The sequence below is a fragment of the Mastigoproctus giganteus genome, chromosome 7 (genome assembly GCF_048544385.1).
Source record: "Mastigoproctus giganteus isolate SK-2022 chromosome 7, ASM4854438v1, whole genome shotgun sequence".
Lineage (NCBI taxonomy): Eukaryota > Metazoa > Arthropoda > Arachnida > Uropygi > Thelyphonidae > Mastigoproctus > Mastigoproctus giganteus.
The window spans coordinates 234,231,921-234,253,948 of NC_143581.1; the positions used below are offsets into that span (position 1 = coordinate 234,231,921).

Sequence of the window (22,028 nt, forward strand, 5' to 3'; positions counted from 1 at the left end):
TCTCGATGGATACCACCTCCCATACGGCGCCGTTTCAGAGCTTATTGGCTCCTCATCGGTGGGTGGGCAGGTACCCTGGTGTTGCAATGAAGACAACCTAGTTGTGATGTATAACTCCATAATATGAGAGATGCCTAAATCACCCAAAGGTAATAAGCTCTGCAAAGGTGCTGCATGGGTGGTGGTATCCGCCGAGAATAAGTAACAATAGTCTTCTCCTATGGTGAAGTGTTACTTATTCGAGGTAGTGCGTTATCATGGTAACTCGTTTTGAAGGATCACAATATGAGATATACTTCAACAATTCCAATTCTTAACTGCTTAAGTAGTTGGCTATGTACAGAAATGATGCTATTGCACTAACTTGAACATAAGTTAACTTATTTCGTAACGCGAGGCTCTATCGTTAAATTAATGTTGTAATTAACAACTAATGAAATTTACTTCATCCTCACTAACAGAAGATATATTGTGAATGATGTTACCATCCTGAATAAGGTAAATGTTGGAAGTGATTACAGAGTGGTAAGATTGCGCTTATAGATGTAAGAAAAGGGGAAAAAAAAAAAAAAAGACTCAAGTAAATAATAGTCTTTGAGAGATAGCAGAAGAGGAGAAAAAGCAGTATGTACTGGAACTTAAGAACAAGTTAGAGCTTCTGCAGACCTTTCAGAATCTAAGATATCAATAAGGAATACAACTTTCTTCTGATAAACCCCAATAAACCTATAGGTAAAAAGAAATACAAAGAAGAAAATATTAGACAAGAAACACTTGTCATGATGAACTGAAGATGACAAATGAAGAGAAAGATAAACACCGACAAGGACAAAATTAAGTATACTGAGTTATGCAAAGCCATTAGAAAGAGGCTCAGAGAGAGAGACATAAGAAGATTTAACACAAGAAAAGTAGAACAAGCAATAAGGGAAAACAAAGGATTTAATCAGCAGTTATGAGCAGTAATACAGAAAGACAAATGATACTGAAACTGAAGAATAGTGATGGTGTACAGTAAACCCCCGCTATTCGCGGTTTCGCGTATTCGCGATCGCCGATTTAATATAAAATGAAACCTAAAAAAATGTGAATTTTAAAGCGCCGTGAATATTTTCCGCCATAAAAAACATGGGCGTGGCTAAAATTATCTTTTCCGGTCAAAACAGTGCTCAGTGGGTGGGAGGAGAGGGGTGAAAAAATTGCGAGCGTGGATGTTTCTCGCTAATCCTTGTTCAGTATGTGTTAGTCATGGAAGGTTTCGTTGTTTGATTTTAATTTATATATTTATAAATTGAATAAATTTATCAATTTATAAATTGATATGCTTACAAAAATGATAACTCTACCGTTTTTCAGTGTAAAATAGACTTTTTCGAGTGCGTTAACGGAAGAAAGTGACTTTATTGTGGTCAAGTTCTTTCTAACCCCTACAAAATTATGGCTACGAATAAAAAGAGAAATGTGAAAATATCAAAGAAGGTGATGACACTAGCGAATAAAATTGAGTTATTAGACGAAATTTCTAAAGGTGAAAGTGTCTCCTCAGTGGCAAAACATAAAATCAATGAGTCAACGGTACGATCAATCAAGAAATCGGAAGAAAAAATCTGCCGTAGTGTCCGTGAAAACGCGCTAATTGCTTCAAAAATTTGCTCTATAACTCGTGATGTTAAATTAGAAAAAAATGGAAAAGCTTTAAATCTGTGGATAGAAGACCGAATTCAAAATAAAATTCCGTTAAGTTCACTCATCATTCGTGAAAAGGCAAAACTTCTTTATCAACATTTTAGCGAAACTGGTGATAGCACTGGCGGGATGTTTTTTTTTTGCTAGCAAAGGGGCTGATTTGAAAGATTTGTTTGAAATTTCTAATAAATATTACATTTAATATTAAATTGTTTCTTATTTTCATTTCGATGCCATATGCTTGCATTTCATAGTGAAATGCAAGCATATGTCATGTACAGTCATATTATGAAGGTACATATAATACATACATAGACAAAATTTTAGACTAGTTTTTCTTATATATTTCATACTTTGGAACAGAACCCCTTTATTACTATGGGAGCCATAACTCAGTATTCGCGTTTTCGGTATTCGCGACATTTCTCAGGAACGTAACCCTCGCGAATAGCGAGGGTTTACTGTACTTATAAATAGCAGAGAAGGCATAATTGAAATAGTAGAAGACTACCATAAAGTATTATATGAGGAGCAAAGGAATGATGCCAGCAGTGGGGAAGGTGGAACACAAATTAGCAACACATACGACATACCAAATATCATTCCTGAGGAGAAAGAACATGCATTAAAAAAAACAAAGAATCAAAAATCTCCAGGTGAAGATGAAGTTACTGTGTACAGTTGTTAAAATTGACACAGAAACTGGCAGGACTCTTCACAAAATACATTAGGAGAGGTGTGACACCTAAGGAGTAGAATAACAAGGCTACTAGAGATGGTTGTGTTCAAAGCCACTAAGTGGATTTTTCTTATTTATTGATTTGAAATTATTGTTTTTCTAAAACTTTTGATTTAAATTTAGTAGTGTAACATTATTTTGTGATTTTCTGATTAATTTGGTGTATTTATTCTTTACTCGGCCTTGTAATTGCATAAAAGTATCGGTAAGGGTTTCCACGTGTTTCAACTCCGCTACCGTTCGTAATTTTCCCGCCTTTGTAATACGATAGTTATATACCGTACTAGATAGCGTTAGTTGAACTTCGTTAGCAGTTAAATTGTACGTTTAAATAAATACATATAACGACTTAGATTACAAACGTAATATAATTAATTATATTTAACATAATTAATAACATAACATAATTAATTATAATTAATTAATAAATTAATAGAATCATGACTCAGACCAGAACAGCAAAGCAAAAGGCTCAAGCTAATGGAAGTGCTGTGGCTCAGAGCAGAACTGAGGGGGGCAGTTGTCCTCTGACTCACAGCCTTATAAAATGCACTGTTTGCTTGATGTTTGCAGAGCAATCGGGTACGGTACATGATACTGCCAAGGGGGATATCTTTGTGTGTGCGCGATACAAGGAGTGTATCGATATCAGGCAACAACTCGGCGTTCTTGTGGGCCCATATGAGAGCTTGAAGGACAGGGTGGATGCCCTCGAAGAAACTAAATAGAGGGACCCATCAAGCTCTCAGCTGCCCACACCAACGCCAGAGCTTGCACTTGGGCATCGCGTGACACAGAGGCAACCCCAAGGCAGAATGCGCTGGTCCCGAAGGAACTAGTAGTTGTTGGTGACTCTATTGTCAGGGAAACGGGGAACATGCTTTGTAAAAAAGATAGGTGGAACAGGACCAGGGTATGTCTGCCAGGGGCAAAGGTCGATGACGTTGTAGAGCGAATATCATCTTTTAAGGGCACAAAAGGTGATATAGTTGTACACGTTGGCACTAATAATATTAAGAGTAGGAGACCGGCAGAATTACTTAACAAGTACAGGTCACTGTTGAACAAAAGCAGAGAATTAGGGTTGAATTTGAAAGTGTCTGCAATTCTGCCCAGACACGATAGGAGGGAGTATATGATGAGAGCCTTGTCGATCAATTCGGCCCTGGAAAGATTGTGCAAGGCTCAAGGGGTAGAATTTTTTTCAGCCTGGACTGTACTTGTTAACAGGAGAGATTGCTTCTACAGGGATGGGATACACTTAAATAGAAAGGGTGCAAGAATATTTGCTGATGCTATCGAGGCAATGTTAGGTGGGTCGGAAAACTGCTAGCTTGGGGGGAGACAAAGACGAATAGATTGACAGTAGCCACTGGCAGAGGTGAAAGAGATTCTTGCACTGCTTCTATTAGAATGAGCAGAAGCCTGAAAAACAAGATGCTTGGTATTTCAGAGACTGCTGGGAGCCATTGCGGTACAAGTAAACACATGGGTTGTGTTAGGTTAGCTAAGAATAGAAACAGGTGCAGGTATACTTGCGTGTACACCAATGCTAGGAGTTTAGTAAATAAATTTGATGAATTTGAGGTATTGCTCAAAACATCAAAGGCAGATATTGTTGGGATATCAGAGACGTGGTGTCACACAGATATAAGGGATGCAGAACTGCATTTTGGGGAGTACAATGTCTACAGAAAGGATAGACAGGATAGGAAGGGGGGGAGGGGCTATGCTATTAGTTAAGAAACACATAAAATCCAAGGAAGTGAAGCCAGTCGACATCGCTGGACAGTGCAGTGTTGAGTCAGTTTGGTGTGACATAAGCATTGGGAGATCAAAATTGAGAGTAGGAGTGTGCTATAGGCCTAATGACTCTGATGAGTCATTAGGCCTATAGCACACCCTTTTTAGGAACTGGCTGGATATGAGCAAATTTCCAAGCAGAAGGAAAAACACCTTTGGAATAAGAAAGTGAAAAAAGGCGGCAAAGAATAGGAGTAAGTTCAGGAGCACAGGTTTTGAGAACAAGTGGAGAAATACCATCAGGACCTGGAGCCTTCTTAGCATCAAGATTCATCAAAATCCTTCTGATATCCTTTTGACGGAAGACCACAGGAGGCATTGAATGGAGCGTGTTAGGAATGGTGGGAGGTGTTTTACCAAGATCATTAATACATGAGCTCGAAGAAAAATGGGATGCTAGCAGGTCAGCTTTATCCTTGGCTGAAGTGACAACAGAACCATCTGGTTTGTACAGAGGTGGGAGCAGAGATGGGCAAAAGTTGCGGCCAATAGCTTTGGCAAGAGACCAGAATGCTCGGCTACCATTAGGGCAAGAAGCAAGTTTTGTACTCTTAGCCTGTTCAAACTCTAGTTTGGACTGATTAACATATACCTGCTTTACAATTGTTGCGAGCTTTGGTGTAGGCAGAAAATGAAACTGAAGAATTAGAAACAAGCCAATTACGATATGCAACATTCTTCTCTTGGACAGCCTTAGCACATTTATTGGAAAACCAAGGTTTAGATAAAGGACGAGATTTTAAAGTGGAGTGTGGGATAAAGGATTCCATTCCTGCAAGAATAATTTCACTGACACGATCTGAGCAAACGTTGACATCAGAAGTTTTGAAACAGTAATCAGACCAAGGAAAAGAAGAAAAGAAGTCGCGCAGGTCATCCCATTTTGCATTCTTGTAATGCCAAACAATACGAGGTTGGGAATAGTCATGAGATAAAGGTTCCATTGGAGAAGAGACAATCACCAAGTTGTGATCTGAAGTGCCTAAAGGACCTCTCACTTCGACCTTGTACTTAGAAGGGTTGTTTGTGAGAAAAAGATGAAGCGTATTGGCTGTATGATTTGGCTTGTCCGGTATTCTTGTAGGTAAATGAACAATCTGTGCTAGATCATTAGTAATTGCAAAAGCCTCAGCATCTCGACCTGCTGGGTCGGTGTGACTAGAAAATGGAAGCCAGCTGGAGTTGTGAACGTTAAAATCACCAAGGAAAATTACCTCACTGTTAGGAAAGCTGGACTGGAGAAAGTCAAGTTGCAAAGAGAGGAAGTCAAAGAGCTCCAAGTGATTAGTGAGTTGGGAGAACGGTAGAGACAACAGATGAATTTTACACAATGAGGTAGAGAGATTTTAAGCCAGAGAAGATCAAAGAGAGGAGATTCCAAATTGCCAAGACTCTGACAGGGAATATCAGAACGGACATATGCACAAGTACCACCTTTGAGGCGAAAGGAATCATACAGCGAATAATTTGGACATCTGAGATGAGCAGTAGTTGAATCAACTGATAACTGAGATTCAGTCAGAAAAAGTACATGGGGTTTGGAAGACTGCAAGTGGAAATGGACATCGTTGAGATTTAAATTGAAACCACGTATATTTGTGAAATGAATTAGGAAGTGCTTGGGAGGTTTAGATCTTTTCGCAGATAAGCTTGCTCTATTATTTTGACAATTCATGGTGTATTCAATAGTAAGAAAAAGTGGGTGGGACATGCTGTATGAAGTAATGAAATTTTTGGATATGGCGTACATGTGGTAAGAATATACCGAGATCCTTGACATAACGTGGCCTCGACAATGCTCCCCGCATACACACTACTCGGACTCCCTCCAGTCACTATCTGGCAGAGTAGAGGTAGCAAGATTATACACTAGCTGATCCGGAAGCCTCCTAGAGAGTTACCAATAGGTTTGGTCCAGTGTACTATCTAGCGGCCGGCCTGCGAACACCGTTTTAGAGCTGTACCCTCGAAATGTTAGGAATATTGGATCTCGCCACGACATTCATCATAACCTCAATAATCATCAATCATTCTGCATGATGTAAGAGATAGGGAAGGGTTGGCCAGAACTTAGCTCTAGAGAGTAAACATGGGTTCCACCACTTCAAGCCTCCAATAAGCAAAGTGGTGGTATTTCACCGGTTGATGAGAGTCATCTACCACCTAGTACTGCCTGGTAACATAGAGGGGCGGCGTTCCTCCATGTGGTGTGGGCGCCACACCTCGACCCCTGCTTACGTTGGTTCACACCTGGGTGGTCACCCACCATGTACTTGTGCATGAAGGTTATACCCGGGATTGCTAACAGTCCCACCATCGTGAAGGTGCAAGCAGAGGATTTGGCTGTCATAGACCATCCGGACTTCGCCGAAATTGGGTCCACTTGAATTGAGTGTCACCCGAATATCAGTTCCATCAAGCTGTCTGGCATATCTGAGAGATATGCCAAGCTGTCTGGCATATCTGAGAGAATGTCTGTGACAACCTCAAGGACCAAGTGTCACCAATATAAGCATAGAAATAGAAGAATCCTTTTTTGAAGATGTAAGATGACTGAGTTTTAGAAAGATTGAAATCAACTAAGTTGTCTTTGCCTCACTGGAGAATTACCTGGAGATCGGCATTTAAGGAATTGGTAGCGGATATTCGAGAAGTTGAAGCTGTATTAGCAGAGCAAGGTTTCTCAAAATGGAAAGTGGAATGCAATGTGCTATCATTGGCAAAACTATGGATAAGATTTCCAATCAATAGAAGAAGGTCATTAATGGGCAAGAGGAAAAAAGTGGGGGAAAGTACTGAATCTTGGGGGACACCAGCATTAGTGAAAAAGTTAGAAGACAGAGCACCATCAACCATCACCCTCAGTGACTGAACAGAGGGAAAACTGGATAACCAATTATAAAAAACAGTTGGCAAACCATAAGATGGAAGCTTGTTTAGAAGACCTTTATCAAATCAGGATCGAAAGCCTTTGAGATATCAAGAGCAACTGCTTGTGTTTCACCGAACTTTTCAATTGAATTTGTCCATAAATGAGTAACATAAGCTAGAATATCACCAGTAGATCGACACTAATGGAATCCATACTGGCAATTGTTGATCAGACGGAAGGTTTCTAGGTAGTTTAAGAGTTGGCAGTTAATTGATTTCTCCATTACTTTAGAAAGAGTAGAAATAATTGGATGGGTGGGATGTCACCCTTTTTAGAACTGGCTGGATATGAGGAAATTTCCAAGCAGAAGGAAAAACACCTTTGGAATAAGAAAGTGAAAAAAGTGGCAAAGAGCAGGAGTAAGTTCAGGAACACAGTTTTAGAGAAGAAGTGGAGAAATGTCCTGGTGCTGGTGGTACCAGGACCTGGAGCTTTCTTAGCATCAAGGTTCATCAAAATCCGTCTGACATCCTTTTGACGGAAGACTACAGGAGGCATTGAATGGAGCGTGTTGGGAATGGTGGAAGGTGTTTTACCAAGATCACTAATACAGGAGTTGGAAGCAAAATGGGATGCTAACAGGTCAGATTTATCCTTGACTGAAGTGACAACAGAACCATCTGGTTTTGACGCGGGTGGGAGCAGAGATGGGCAAAAGTTGCAGCCAATAGCTTTGACAAGAGACCAGAATGCTCAACTGCCATTTGGACAAGAAGCAAGTTTTCTACTCTTAGCCTGTTCAAAATCTAGTTTGGACTAATTAATAACTGCTTTACAATTGTTGCGAGCTTTGGTGTAGGCAGAAAATGAAACTAAAGAATTGGAAACAAGCCAATTACAATATGCGACGTTCTTCTCTTGAACAGCCTTAGCACATTTATTGGAAAACCAAGGTTTAGATAAAGGACAAGATTTTAAATTAGAGTGTGGAATAAAGGATTTCATTTCTACAAGAATAATTTCACTGACACGATCTGAGCAAACGTTGACACCAGAAGTTTTGAAACAGTTATCCGACCAAGGAAAAGAAGAAAAGAAATCTCGCCGGTCATTCTATTTTGCATTCTTGTAATGGCAAACAATACGCGGCTGGGAATAGCCATGAGATAAAGGCTCCATTGGAGAAGAAACAATCATCAAATTGTGATCTGAGGTGCATACAGGACCACTCACTTTGACCGTGTACTTAGAAGGGTTGTTTGTGAGAAAAAGATGAAGCATATTGGCTGTATGGTTAGGATTGTCTGGTATTCTTGTAGTTAAATGAACAATCTGTGCAAGGTCAGTAATTGCAAAAGCCTCAGCACCAGCTGAGGCTTTTGCAATTACTAATTTCTAGTCACACTGACCAGCTGTGTCGGTGTGACTAGAAAACGGAAGCCAGCCTGAGTTGTGAACATTAAAATGACCAAGGAAAATTATCTGTGTTAGGAAAGTTGGACTGGGGGAAGTCAAGTTGCAAACAGAGGAAGTCAAAGAGCTCCAAGTGATTAGTGTAGTTGGGAGAACGGTAGAGACAACAGATGAATTTGACCCAATGGGGTAGATAGATTTTCAGCCAGAGAAGATTGAAAAGAGGAGTTTCAAATTACCAAGTCTCTTACAGGGAATATCAGAATGGACATATGCACCAGTACCACCTTTGAGGCGAAAGGAATCATACAGCAAATAATTTGGACGACTGAGATGAGCAGTAGTTGAATCAACCGATAACTGAGATTCTGTCAAGAAAAAGTACATGGGGTTTGGCAGACTCTAAGTGGAAATAGACATTGTTGAGAATTTCTATTCTCAACAATGTCTATTTTGAGAACACATATTTGTGAAATGAACTAGGAAGTGTTTGGGAGGTTTAGATCTTTTTGCAGATAAGTTTACTCTATTAGTTTGACAATTCATGGTGTTTTCAATAGTAAGAAAAGTTGGGAGGGGGAACATGCCGTATGAAGTAATGCAATTTTTGGATATGGGGTACACGTGGTAAGAATATACCCAGATCCTTAATTAGTGCTGCTGCATGAATTAACAGAGCTAAAGGGATTACCACTCTGCAACTTAGTGGATCTTGTAAAACCTATCCGACCATCTGTCCCACATACGGAGAAGTCTTGCTGGTCAACAGTGAGGAGATCACGGGGTATTCCCAATGCTGATAATGAGCTTTGGTCAACCTTCTACTGCAGTGGTGTCCAACCTTTTCCCATAGAGGGGCCATATTAAAAAAAATTGAAAGTTAGATTTGTTTCATGGGCTGCACTGAGTGATTTGAGAAAAATTAAGTGTGTTCCTTTTTCTATATCTTGTTACATGTAAAAGTAAAATTGAAAATATTCGAAAATTTTATAAAGTACAATACACAATTATGTTTACTTAACAAAGCATTTAATGAGAATTATTTTAGATAATTAACAAAATTTAAAATGGTCTTTTAGTTAATTTTCTGAATGGGCCATAGGTTGGACACCACTGTGAATCAACTCTAAATACTGTAAATAATCATCTGCTGTGTTGAAGAAGCGCATTATCCACATTTTTCCGTAAATTTTGTCTATCTCTGTTTAGATGGTTACAGTACCTGAATATCCGAATGACACTGACATTTTGGACAGTTTCAAAAAATAAAAAAAATGGAAAATTCAAATTTAACAACTAGTTCAAAGAAATAGTGACAATATTAATGACGAGAGAAGAAAAATGAGGACAATGAAAGTAAAATTCTTCTAAACATGAAATATTGTTATTTGGTCAAAATGTAGTTAGAAAGTTGCCAATTATGTTACACTTAAATGAAAGAGATGCAACAATTTGTCACGTAAATGAAAGAGATGCAACAATTCGTCGATTTCGGAAGAATGTTAAGGTTTCGGAAGAATTGAGAGCATTTGATGAACTCTGAGTATTATATCAATTTCATCTAGTAAAAGTGAACAAGGATTTTCACAAATGAATCTGATCGTCAGCCAAACCAGAGCTTCGTTGATGACAAAAACAATTTCTTCACTACTATCTCTTAAAATTATAGGCCTACTTCTAACACTTTGATTCAGCAAAATATGTCGATTCGCGGCTGCTTCGGAAACGTCATTCAGCAACAGACACAAACAGTAAGAAAAGAAGTCAGGATGAGAACTTAATAAAAAATTGGAATATTCTTCAAAATCTTTATTATGAAATTATTTTTACTTATTTTATTTATTTTACTTATTTTTTTTTGTGCTTAATAAACAGTGTGTTTGTATACTTAATTTGTTGTTCTTATTCCAAAAACATTACTACTAAAGTAATAATATCAGGAAAAAAAAATGTTAGAATACTTTTCATATCCTTTTAATTTTCAAAGTTTCCTGATAGCAAAGAATGAGTATGGGCACATATTTTTTGACAAAAAAAAGTGGGACCAACTGATGATGTTACCTGCAGCAAATTCTAAATGGAAAGCATTCAAGGAATTAGAAGGAAATCACCAAGAAGAGAAAAATGATGATATCCAGCTAAGGACCCTGGATATCATCATTTTTATCTTCTTGGTGATTCCCTTCTATTTCTGATTTGCTCTCTCAGTAACTAAAAAAAAAAAATTTTTTTTTTTTTTTTTTTTTTTGGCTGGTACAGCAAAAGCCTTTTACTTATTAATCCTGGGAGCTACTAGGTTTTTCATACCATCTAAGAAATGCTGTTCAGGGTTTAGTCCTAAATGGATGTCAGATGAATTAACAAAACTTGTGGCAGAGAAGAAAAATGTATGGGATCAATATAAATTATCAGTCAACACAAAAATCTATGGTAAATATAAGCTAGTCTGTAATCAAGTCAAAAAGGATGTTTGGCAAGCAAATGCAGATTACAAGAAATATTTGGCAAAGGATGCAAAGAAAAACAGCAAAGCCTTTATTTATGTAAACTCTAGAAGGAAGGGAATGAATCAAGTTGGTCCAGTTGATATCAGTGGTTCAACTGTTGATGATCCTCCCTAGCTGATAAACTGATTGAGTATTTTGCATTTACATTTATACATGAGGAATTCTGTAGGGAAATGGAGGCCAGAAGCTTATCAAATTCTAACAAGGAGCTAAATGATTTTGTAATAACTGAGAGCAAATTGGAGGAGAAAGTATTGAAGTTAAACATAAGAAAGGCACCTTTCTATTGTGGATGGAATCTATCCATTTATATTAAAGGAGGTATCAAAGGAAGTAAGCAAACCCTTAGCCATGATTATGAGAGCATCCTTGGACTCAGGGGTGGTCCTCATGGACTGGAGATGTGAAATGTATTCCCAATTCACAAATGGAGATCAAAGCGTGACATGAGTAATTACAGATCTGTTAGTTTAACTTCTGTTCTCAGGAAAATAATGGAGTCACTGGTCCAAGACACATTGCAGGAGAACCTTGACAAGACTGCAGTTATAGTTCAGATACAACATGGGTTTGTTAAGGGGAAATGTTATCCACTCAAATGAAATATTTGATTGGATGCTATGACTTGGTCACAAAGGAACTGGATGCAAAAAATAATAATTTTGACATCATATACTTGGCTCACATCTGGTGAGTATGGGCTTGGCACACCCAGGGTCCTGAGCTGGATATCATCATTCCTCTCTTGGTGATTCCCTTCATCTCTCTCTCTCTCTCTCTCTCTCTCTCTCTCTCTCTCAGGATAACACAATTTTTTTTTTGGCTGGTGCAGCATAAGCCTTGGACTCCCTTGCACCATATGGCTAATAATAATAATTATTTCAGGAAAGCTTTTAATATTGTTGCACATGAGACTGCTGTACAAATTGGAGCAGTGTGGCATTAAGAACAAGTTTCTGCTATGGATAAAGGGATGATTGAGTGGGAAAAGACAGAGTTGTAATCAATGGACACTGCTCTTCATAGACTAATGTTATTAGTGGAGCCCACCAGGGTTCAACGTTGGGTCTATTATTGTTTTCTATAATTCCTGCTCTTGGAGGATCCCACAGCCAAGCCTAAGGTTGTCACCTGCACTTGTGACTTACCACAATAGACTTGCACTCACCAACAGATTCCTCCCCAAGCAGATGCTTGTCGCCCTGAACTGTGTGGATGCCGCTTTCACAGCCTAATAGGTAAAAGATGGACAGATACAACTTTATCAAAGCCTTCGATCACTAATCTACGAAAAGAGGATGATGATGCTCCTGTTTTCCCATCCCCATTTCAAATCTGTCATCACTGAAGCCGTACTGAATTATTGCTAAGGTTTTTTCTGTATTTGTATTCAGTTTTGTATTTGTTTGCTGTATTTGTATCCTTTTTTATTTGTATGCTGTATTTCGTATCCTGATATTGTACTTGCGTCCTGTTTTTTATTCTGTTTTTTCAAACTGCCACATGTAAACCCCTGGCGCTCGTCGCCGTGATGGGATATTGTGTTGTAATTTTGTACTACACAATAAAGATTTATTTTATATTTGTATATCAGGCTTAACATCCAAGTTTTCAGATGATACAAAGTTGGTAGGGTTGTTAATGACAGTATGCTACGGCAACAGGTTCTAGAAAATTAGGAGATGTACTGAGAAGTGGCAACTGAAGTTTAACATTGAGTAACGTACCAGTTGTGCAGCACTACACTCAGGATGGTTGAGAATGAAAAAAATCTTTGGGTAATTATGCAGTCAGATATGAAGTTTTCAAAGCAGTGTAGACGCTGCCAAAGCAGCTCATGGGATCATGTCAATGACATACAGGAATTTTGCTATCAGGGATAAGGAGGTGATTATCCCTTTGTGTGAGGCAATTTTCTGGTCACACTTTGATTACTGCATACAGGTCTAGAACCCTCATTTTAGGAAGGATATAGAGCTTCCTGAATGAATGAGTACAGAGAAGGGCAACGAGATTGGTGAGGGAAACAAGATGGTTCTCTTACCATGAAAGGCTTAAGTTCTGCAAATTCCAGCATCTGGAGACTAGACACATGCAGGGTTGTCTGATTGAGTTGTACAAGGCTTTGAATGGTTTGACTAAGCTCAATGCTAATGGTTTCTTTCTCTTGCTCAGATTACACACTTGAGGGGGCAGAAATTCAAACTGAGGAAAGACAGGTTGCAGAATAGATGTGTGGAAATTTGTTGTTGTGGAATTTGATAGCTTAAATAGATTCAAGGAAGAAGTGGACAAATATTTGGGGTGAATGGATAGGGAAAATGGGAAATTTTTGGTTTTTTTTAAAGCTTCTGCTGTATATATAAGCTTGCTTTCTTGCATCATATGCCGCTACTAATGGTAATTCTATCTACCAATACACGTGCAGAATTCAAACGTCACATTCCATAGCCTCAGAAATCCTAATGAAATGAAAATTTTCTCAGGTGGACTGGGAAAAATACACATCCCATGCTTCTTTTGATGAGATTAGCAGATCTTTTCCTATTAGCATGCCGACCGGGCTAGCTGGGTGGGTAAAGTGCCTGCCTGGAAACCCAAAGGTCGCTGGTTCGAATCCCGTCTCGGGCTTGGATCAAAGTACTACAAAAACCTTGGGAGGTCCATTATGGCCACAGAAGCCGATGCGCCAACAACTACCAAAAAAAAAAAAAAAAAAAACCTATTAGCAGTGGCATCAACTGTCATTCTGCAATCTCAGGCAAGCAACCATAGACATGTTGATCATTGGTGGAATGAAGATTGTAACAATACAAAATAAGGGGAAAAACTACCTGGAATTTATTGTACAAACATCCTGCCATTAACAACCGTACTAATTACAAGAGACTGAGTGAAAGCCCATCACATCAGAAAAAAAAGTTAAAAAAGAAAAAAAAAAAACCCATCCTCTATTTGATTTGCCAGTGTATTAATAAGAATACTGATGCAAGAATAATCTGGGAAAAATAAAACACTAAATGGCAAATTTCCTCCATTATTCTCAGCTTTAATTCACAGGAGCTTTCTACTTCTGCAGAGATTACTAATGCCTTAGGAACTGTGCTCTCTCAACTATCTGCTTCGTTGCATAAAATCTATCATCAAAAGATAAATGCTGTAGCTGAAAAATCTCAGCTGAACATGTAAGCTATGTGTCACTTTCCTCTCCTTATAACCGGGCGCCTCCGTAGCCAGGTGGGAAGGAGCAGCAGTGCGTAGCACACGCTTCTTGATTAGACCGGGGTTCGAGCCCGTCACCACCAAATACGAAGGATGCGGAAAGGTCACGAAATGACCACCGCATATCCCGGAGCAATATGGCCTTAGTTGCTAATGCTCCTAAAAACCAAATAACAAACAAACAACAACATCCGTAGCCAGATGGGCAGGAGCAGCAGTGCGTAGCACACGCTTCTTTATTAGACCAGGGTTCGAGCCCGTGACCACCAAATATACGGTGGATGCGGAAAGGTCAGGGAATGACCACCGCATATCCCCGGAGCAATATGGCCTTAGCTGCTAATGCTCCTAAAAAAAAAAAAAAAAACCAAAAAAAAATCACCCATCTCCTTATAACCAACTACTTACATGTAGAAAGCCATAACTACATCAAGGAACAATGCTACAGGGCTTGACAGATCATATATTATGTAGTTCTGCAACGTTTCAACAAGAAATCATTATCCTTTCTGCAGAATTTATGTAATTAAGTCTTCACTGAATATGTATTCCTTATCTTCTGGCACTAATTCTGTATGCTAGCAATCCCCAAACCAGGAAAAAGATTTGTAAGTCACAGATGATGCCTATAGAAAATTGAATGCCTCAACTAATGCTAAGATGATGGCAATGTTGATGGCATTCTTCCTCTTGCTGAGACTTACACACGAGGGGGGGGGGCATAAATTCAAATTGAAGGTTGGTTGCAAGATAGACACAGTCAAGGCTATAAAAAATAAAGATATAAAGCACAAATTTACACTTTATTATCAATTAAATGATATGTGAAAATTGAAAGAATATCATCCACAGGTTAACAAAATAAAAATAAATTTATACTTATATACATGGCTTATTAATATACATATTACTTAAACATAACACTTTGTAATATGATTATAATTTGAAATAGTCACTTATTTTAAATTGTCTTAAATTATCACTACAAAGCCTGTTTATAGATTTTTCAATATTGTATAACAGTCTATATTCATGATCACTCACACCAGTTTCTTCCAACGCTCTCCTCAGGACAGCTATAGCTTTGCAAGTTTGCCGTTCTTTAACTGGAATTCATTCAGGTTCATCTTCATTTTCCTCCTTGGCGAATTATCAGTAACAGACTGGGCAGTTTCTTTATCTGTTAAAGCTGTAGTAATTTGTAGATCACCACCTATGTTCACTCAGTAAGTCATTAAACTCCTGTCTCCAGGGTTTTCAACATGATCAGTATTGTGACTAGTTGACCATCATGAATAATTAATTCACATTTTTGGAAATAGTTGCTAATGCAGGTTTCGGAAACTTCATTCCAAGGACTGATTGTCATATGAAGTGCATCTGAAACAGTTATCTGCTTTGTGATATCGGATGATGTTCCCAAACCGTCATCTATAGATTGGATGATTCTTTGCTTCATATCCAATCTATAAAAGGTCTTAAAGGTTTTTATTATTCCCTGGTCGAGAGGTTGAATCAGTGATGTGGTATTCAAAGGTAGAAAAACTAATTCAATGTTTTTGAAAGTCAACTTTGGATGAATGGCAGTTGTCCAAAACTAATGCAATTTTTTTCTGTTTTTCTTATCCAATTGCAAATCCCATTTATGAAGATAACCTTCCAATAAAGAAGCTGTCATCCAAGCATTGGCATATTCAACAGACAGCTGTTTTACTCCTTTAAAACATCTAGGCAATTTACTCTTGACTATAACTAACAGCTTCATCTTGATTGTTCCTGTTATGTTGCATGTTAAAAGAACTGTAATCCTGTCTTTGATCTTCTTTCCTGCAGAGGCAGAGAAATTTTTAATTCATGCAATGGTCAGTGGTAGCCCTGTAGTACAACCCTGTTTCATCTGTATTAAAAATGTCTTCAGGATTATAACTGCTTAACACAGTTTGCCAAGAGGTTTTCAACCAGTTGTCGGCTACAGAACCATCAAAATCTTGTTTTTCCCATGAAGTTTTTTGTAAACAATATCATGCCTCTCCTTCCATCTTGTCTACCCTCCGTCCATTGCCTTAAACGTTTTGTGTAGTTTTTCAGTAAAATCATTAGTTTTATGATTGATTGGTGCATTAAATTAGCTAGCCTGTTTGAACCAAACGAACAGAGCTTCATCTACTGTTTGACATTTTCCCTTTATGCTTCCTTTTTCTGGTTTCACTAATCACATTAGTGTTTAATGTGTGATATGATTTTAATAATTTTGATAAAGATAACTGAAGCACTCCTAATTTTACTGCTGCTTCCCTTTGAGACATGTTGCTCAAGTTTAATTTGTCGTATGTTTCTATAATTCGTAACTTATCTTTTACACTCATATTCACTCTTTCTGTTCACTGATATTTTTTTGGGTAGTAAAATTTAAAACAGTAAAAAAAAGATAAGCATCAGTCAACAACAAAACACACGGCCCGCACAAATTGGAAATAACACAACGTGCGCAAGTGAGATACGGAGTAAAAAGTTTACAAAGTTTAGATATAGGAAAGAAGAACAGATTTCAGTGAAGGAAAACACATTTCACCATAATAACATAAAAACACGCAGAATTCCACTGACAGTATATCACAAATACAATAAGATTGAATTTACTACCTTTATATAACAGATTGTACAAACAAAAAAGTCCAATAAACTCAGTTTTTTATGCCGATTTTAGAAATGTTATTCGATTTTTCTATCATGTACCATTTTTTTCACAAATCACTTAAGTTGATGTCATGGGTAGTGTTATTGAATGTATTAGGAGTAAAGTCATAGAAAAAATATCTTCGGTTCCAAGATCTGCTCAGCAGTAATCAGTTTGGCTTCTAAAAAAATAGATCAGCCTTGAATTTCACATTCAGATTTGAATTGATCATCATAAATTATTTATTCAAAATGAATATCTGATCAAGGAATGTCTTGACATAGAAAAAAAGCTGATTAAAATATATGCTGCACTGTGTTTTAATAATATAATTTTGAAATTTAAATAATTAATAACTGGAAATTATAAGAAACCCAAATGTTTTGGAACACTGCATTCCTTCATCTATGGAAATTGGAATAGATCATCATCATCATCAGCCATTTTCAATCCACTGCAGGATGAAGGCCTCTCCAGCAACTTTCCAGTTCCTTCTGTTTTGAGCACTGGCCATCCATTTACTACCCGAAAACTCATGAATTTCATCTATCCATCTCCGTCTTTGTCTTCCAGGTTTTCTTCTAGCTCCTCTTGAGTACCATTCTGTTATTTTCTTAGTCCATCTGTCATCATGTCTTCGAGCTATGTGTCCTGCCCAAGACCATAATTTTAGTTCTTTAGTTTTGATAAGAATGTCCTTTACTTGAGTTTGCTGCCTAATCCATGTGTTTCTCTTCTTATCTAACAGTCTGATCTGCTTCCCAATATAATTCGGACCATTCTTCGCTGTGTAGTTTGTTCTCAGCTTCTCTTCCATTCTTTTGGTGAGTGCCCAAGTTTCACTTCCATACGTCATGGTGGGGAGTATACATTGGTTCATTTTTTTACGTTTCAGACAAACTGGAATATTGCTCTTCAGTATGTGACTATATTTCCTGAATGCTATCCATCCAAAATTTATTCTTCTCTTGACTTCCAGCCATTTATCATTATTACAGCTAATAACTTGTCCCAGATAAGTATATGACTCCACCTTTTCAATTACTGCTCCTTCAGTCATTATTTCCCTTTCTGTGGCATACTTGTTCATCATTACTTTTGTTTTAGCCATATTCATCTTTAGTCCAAAATAGATATTCGATAGATATTCCAAAATAGACAAAATAGATAATAGGAATAGATATGCGATGTTATTAAATCTGAAGATGTTTGCAGTCTGAAATAAATATTATATATGGTTCTCCTATATGTAATATTTTTGCTGGGTACTTCCAAAAGGATTTGTTTCTTAAACAAATCCTAATCCTCACCCGACCCCCCCCAATGAGAGATGTAATTTAAAAATTTGACTGCCAGTGTGGAAAGTATTACTTAGGGCAAATGCTCAGGAAACTGCAAAGAAACCTTACTGTTGATCAGACGGAAGGTTTCTAGAGAAAACTCTAAAAACCTTCTGTCTGATCATCAACGATTGCCAATATGGATTCCGTCAGTGTTGATCCACTGGTAATATTCTGGCTTATGTTACCCACGTATGGGCAAATCCAACGGAAACGTTTAGTGAAACACAAGCAGTTGCTTTAGACATCTCAAAGACTTTCAATCATGTTTGGCATAAAGGTCTTCTAAACAAGCTTCCATCTTATGGTTTGCCAACTGTTTTTTCTAATTGGTTATCCAGTTTTATCTCTGATTGCTCACTGAGGGTGATGGTAGATGGCTCTCTGTCTTTTAACTTCTCCACTAATGCTGGTGTCCCCCCAAGGTTCAGTTCTTTCCCCTACTCTTTTCCTCTTGTATATTAATGACCTTCTTCCATTGACTGGCAATCCTATCCATAGTTTTGCCGATGATAGCACATTGCATTCCACTTTCCATTTTGAAAAACCTTGTCTTGCTCAAGCAGCTTCAACTTCTCGAAAATCTGCTACCAATTCTTTAAATGCCGATCTTCAGGTAATTCTCCAGTGGGGCAAAGACAACTTAGTTGATTTCAACCCTTCTAAAACTCAGTCTTGTCTTATATCTCGCAAAAAGGATTCTTCTGCTCTTGTGCTTATCTTTAGTGACACTCCGATTTCTAGGCAAAATGATATATCTCTTTTGGGGATTACCCTGACTTCTAATCTCTCTTGGCACAAGCACATTACAAATATTGCTTCCTCTGCATCAAAAATACTTGGTTTTCTCTTTCGCTCTCAGTGTTCCAAACAGCTGCTCACTCTGTATAAATCGCAAACTGTCCTGCCATGGAATATTGTTCCCACATCTGGGATGGTGCTCCGAAAACCTCCCTCAGGCTTCTTGATTCCATTCAGAAGAGGGCAGTTAGGTTGTTAATTAATGATTCATCTCTAACAGAGTCTCTCCACTTGCTGTCTCATAGACATACTGTTTCTGCTGCATGCCTCTTCTACAGATACTTCTATGGGCACTGTTCTTCTGAATTGGCTTCTATAATTCCTGCTCTCTCTTTCAGAACAGTCCGAACACGTGCTGCCATCAGCAAACATCCATTTACTGTCCAACTTCAAACTCACAGAACCAACTTTTCATCTTCCTTGTTTATTCATTCAACTGCCATTTTCTGGAACAACCTTCCCTCATACGTATTTCCTGAAAATTGCAGTCTACAGAAGTTCAAGTCCAATGTCAACAGATATCTTCTTTTGTCTTCTCAACCTCCAACCCAAGCACGGTACTAAGTACTAAAGGTTCTAATACCTCTCGTGTTTGGGGTTTTCAAAAAAAAAAAAGGAATCTATGAAACCCTCTTCCCACAAAACCTAGCTCAAAGTGATATAGCATTTCAACCTGCCCACAAAAAACAGAAGAGATTTCCTTGAAGCTTTCCACATACAAGAAAACTATGGAAAAAGTGTTAACACAAGTATATAGGTAGTTACTATATCCAGTCCTGGATGCTCTCTTCAATAGAGAATTATCCAGAACTGATAATAAGCAACAAAATTATAGCCATCAGAATAATGGAAAATAGCCCAACCTCCAAGCCAGCCTTTAAACCTAAAACAGCAGTTCACAAGAGCAACTTCATCCCCTACAACATTAACCAACAAAAGAGAAGCTTTAAGGCTAATCATGATGTGCATAATATTTATTCCAGACTTCAGGAATCTTAAGATGTAATTTCATTGCATATATATTCTCAATTCCACGGATGAAGGTACCTGTTCTGAAAAGTTTGGATTTCTTGTAATTTACAGGTATTCATTAATTAAATTTCTAAATCATGTTATTATAGTGCAGTGTAGTTTAGTTGTCTTTGCTTACTACTTACTCTTCATTTACCTCTCTGCATTTGTAACATTAACCAAATCAACAGGTTGATGCAACAAACAAATTATCAGTGAGCCACTTCAACTTATTTGCACAGTGGTGGCCTTGTAGCCCTGTTGTCCTCAAATGAAATGGGGCTCAATGGTCAGTCTGTTTTGATTTGTTTTTGTTTTGCATTATGGTGATGTTGTGGTAGGTTTTAGTTTTATATGTGCTGATATTTCACACAATTCAGCATTAAATGCCATTCAAGGGATACACTAAATTTGTACTAACTGGTTGTAATTTCTTCAAAAGCTCCAATTTTTCATGATTTTTTGTGTTGCTGTTCATGAAAACTGTCTTTTATTACTTGCAAACATGGATAAGAGATGGCATCATGTAATGGACAAATTTCATAAATAATTACTAGATAGTTCATAAATAATAGACATGTTATTTGAACTAGTCTTGAAATGCTCTTGGAAAAAAGGTAATTTACATACATTCATAAATAGGTTAATTGTGCTGTGATTATAAATTTTAAAGATTTGTGTACTAAGGGCACATAACTCTAGAACTTTAGAGGCTTTCTTAGTGGTTTAAATAATATTAGTATTGAACCTAGTACTACTTGAAAGATATTCCTAAATCAGTTATTCTTAACTGTACTGTTTAAATATTTAATTTACGTGGATAGGTTTAAACCAGTTGTTTTATGGTAATATTTAAATGAGGGCAAAGCATTATTCCAGGTTTATGTCTAGACTGTCATTCTTGATCCACTTTAAGTGTTTATATGAATATTTTTAATTGATCATTATGAAATGGTTTCTTTAACTTTTTTATTTTGAAAAAGTTAAAACTGTTGAAAGATTTTGCTAAACTTTTGTTCAATTATAATATTAAAATTAGTCAAAATTTCCCTATTAATTTTAGGTATTATTATGACCCCTACTCGAGAATTGGCTATGCAAATCACCAAAGAATGTAGAAAGTTTACGAAGGCTTTGGGACTGAGAGTAGTGTGTGTTTATGGTGGTACCGGTATATCAGAGCAGATAGCAGAATTAAAAAGGGGTGCAGAAATCATTGTATGTACTCCAGGGAGAATGATTGACATGCTAGCAGCAAACAGTGGTAAGATGAAACTTTTGTTGTATAGTTATATAGAAATTAGTGTTAGAGATTTTTCACAAACTGCAAGGGTGGCTCAGATTTTTCCCCTGATTGAATATAATGATTATAATATTATAGATATAATAGATGTTGTAAGTTATAACTGGAATAATCTATCCTGGAATAATATTGATGATGGTATATCAAGCTTAATGTCCAAGTTTGCAGACGATACAAAGGTTGGCGGGGTTGTTAAGGAACTACTGACGCTATGCTGCTGCAACAGGATCTGGAAAGGTTGAGCAGATGGGCTGAGAGCAACAAAGGGTTGCTCTTACGAAGAAAGGCTTACGTTTAACATTGACAAATGTAAAGTACTACATATGGGAAACAGCAACCCCAGGGCAACGTATCAACTCTGTGGTACTACACAGACAGTGGTAGGGAATGAAAAGGACCTGGGGATAATTGTGCAGGCAGATATGAAGTTCTCTGAGCAGTGCAGATGAGCTGCAAGAGTTGCTCATGGTGTCTTGTCAATGATATACAGGAATTTTTCTAGCAGGGATAAGGAGGTGATTATTCCCTTGTATAAAGCAATGGTCAGGCTGCACCTTCAGTGCTGTATACTGGTCTGGAGGCCTCATTTCAAGAAGGATGTAGAGTTGCTGCAACGAGTACAGAGAAGGGAAACACGGTTAGTGAACGGAATGA

At 37.6% G+C, this 22,028-nt stretch overlaps 1 protein-coding gene across 3 annotated transcripts in view; it reads left to right on the forward strand.

Moving 5' to 3' along the window:
* The window catches only part of Prp5 (pre-mRNA processing factor 5), a 405,747-nt gene that overhangs the window by 178,407 nt on the left and 205,312 nt on the right, over window positions 1-22,028 (forward strand). For all 3 annotated transcript variants that reach the window (XM_090378220.1, XM_090378221.1, XM_090378222.1), the window contains one exon: window positions 21,135-21,335. In XM_090378220.1, the coding sequence (XP_090234346.1) occupies window positions 21,135-21,335 (201 nt within the window). The remainder of the gene's footprint in view (window positions 1-21,134; window positions 21,336-22,028) is intronic.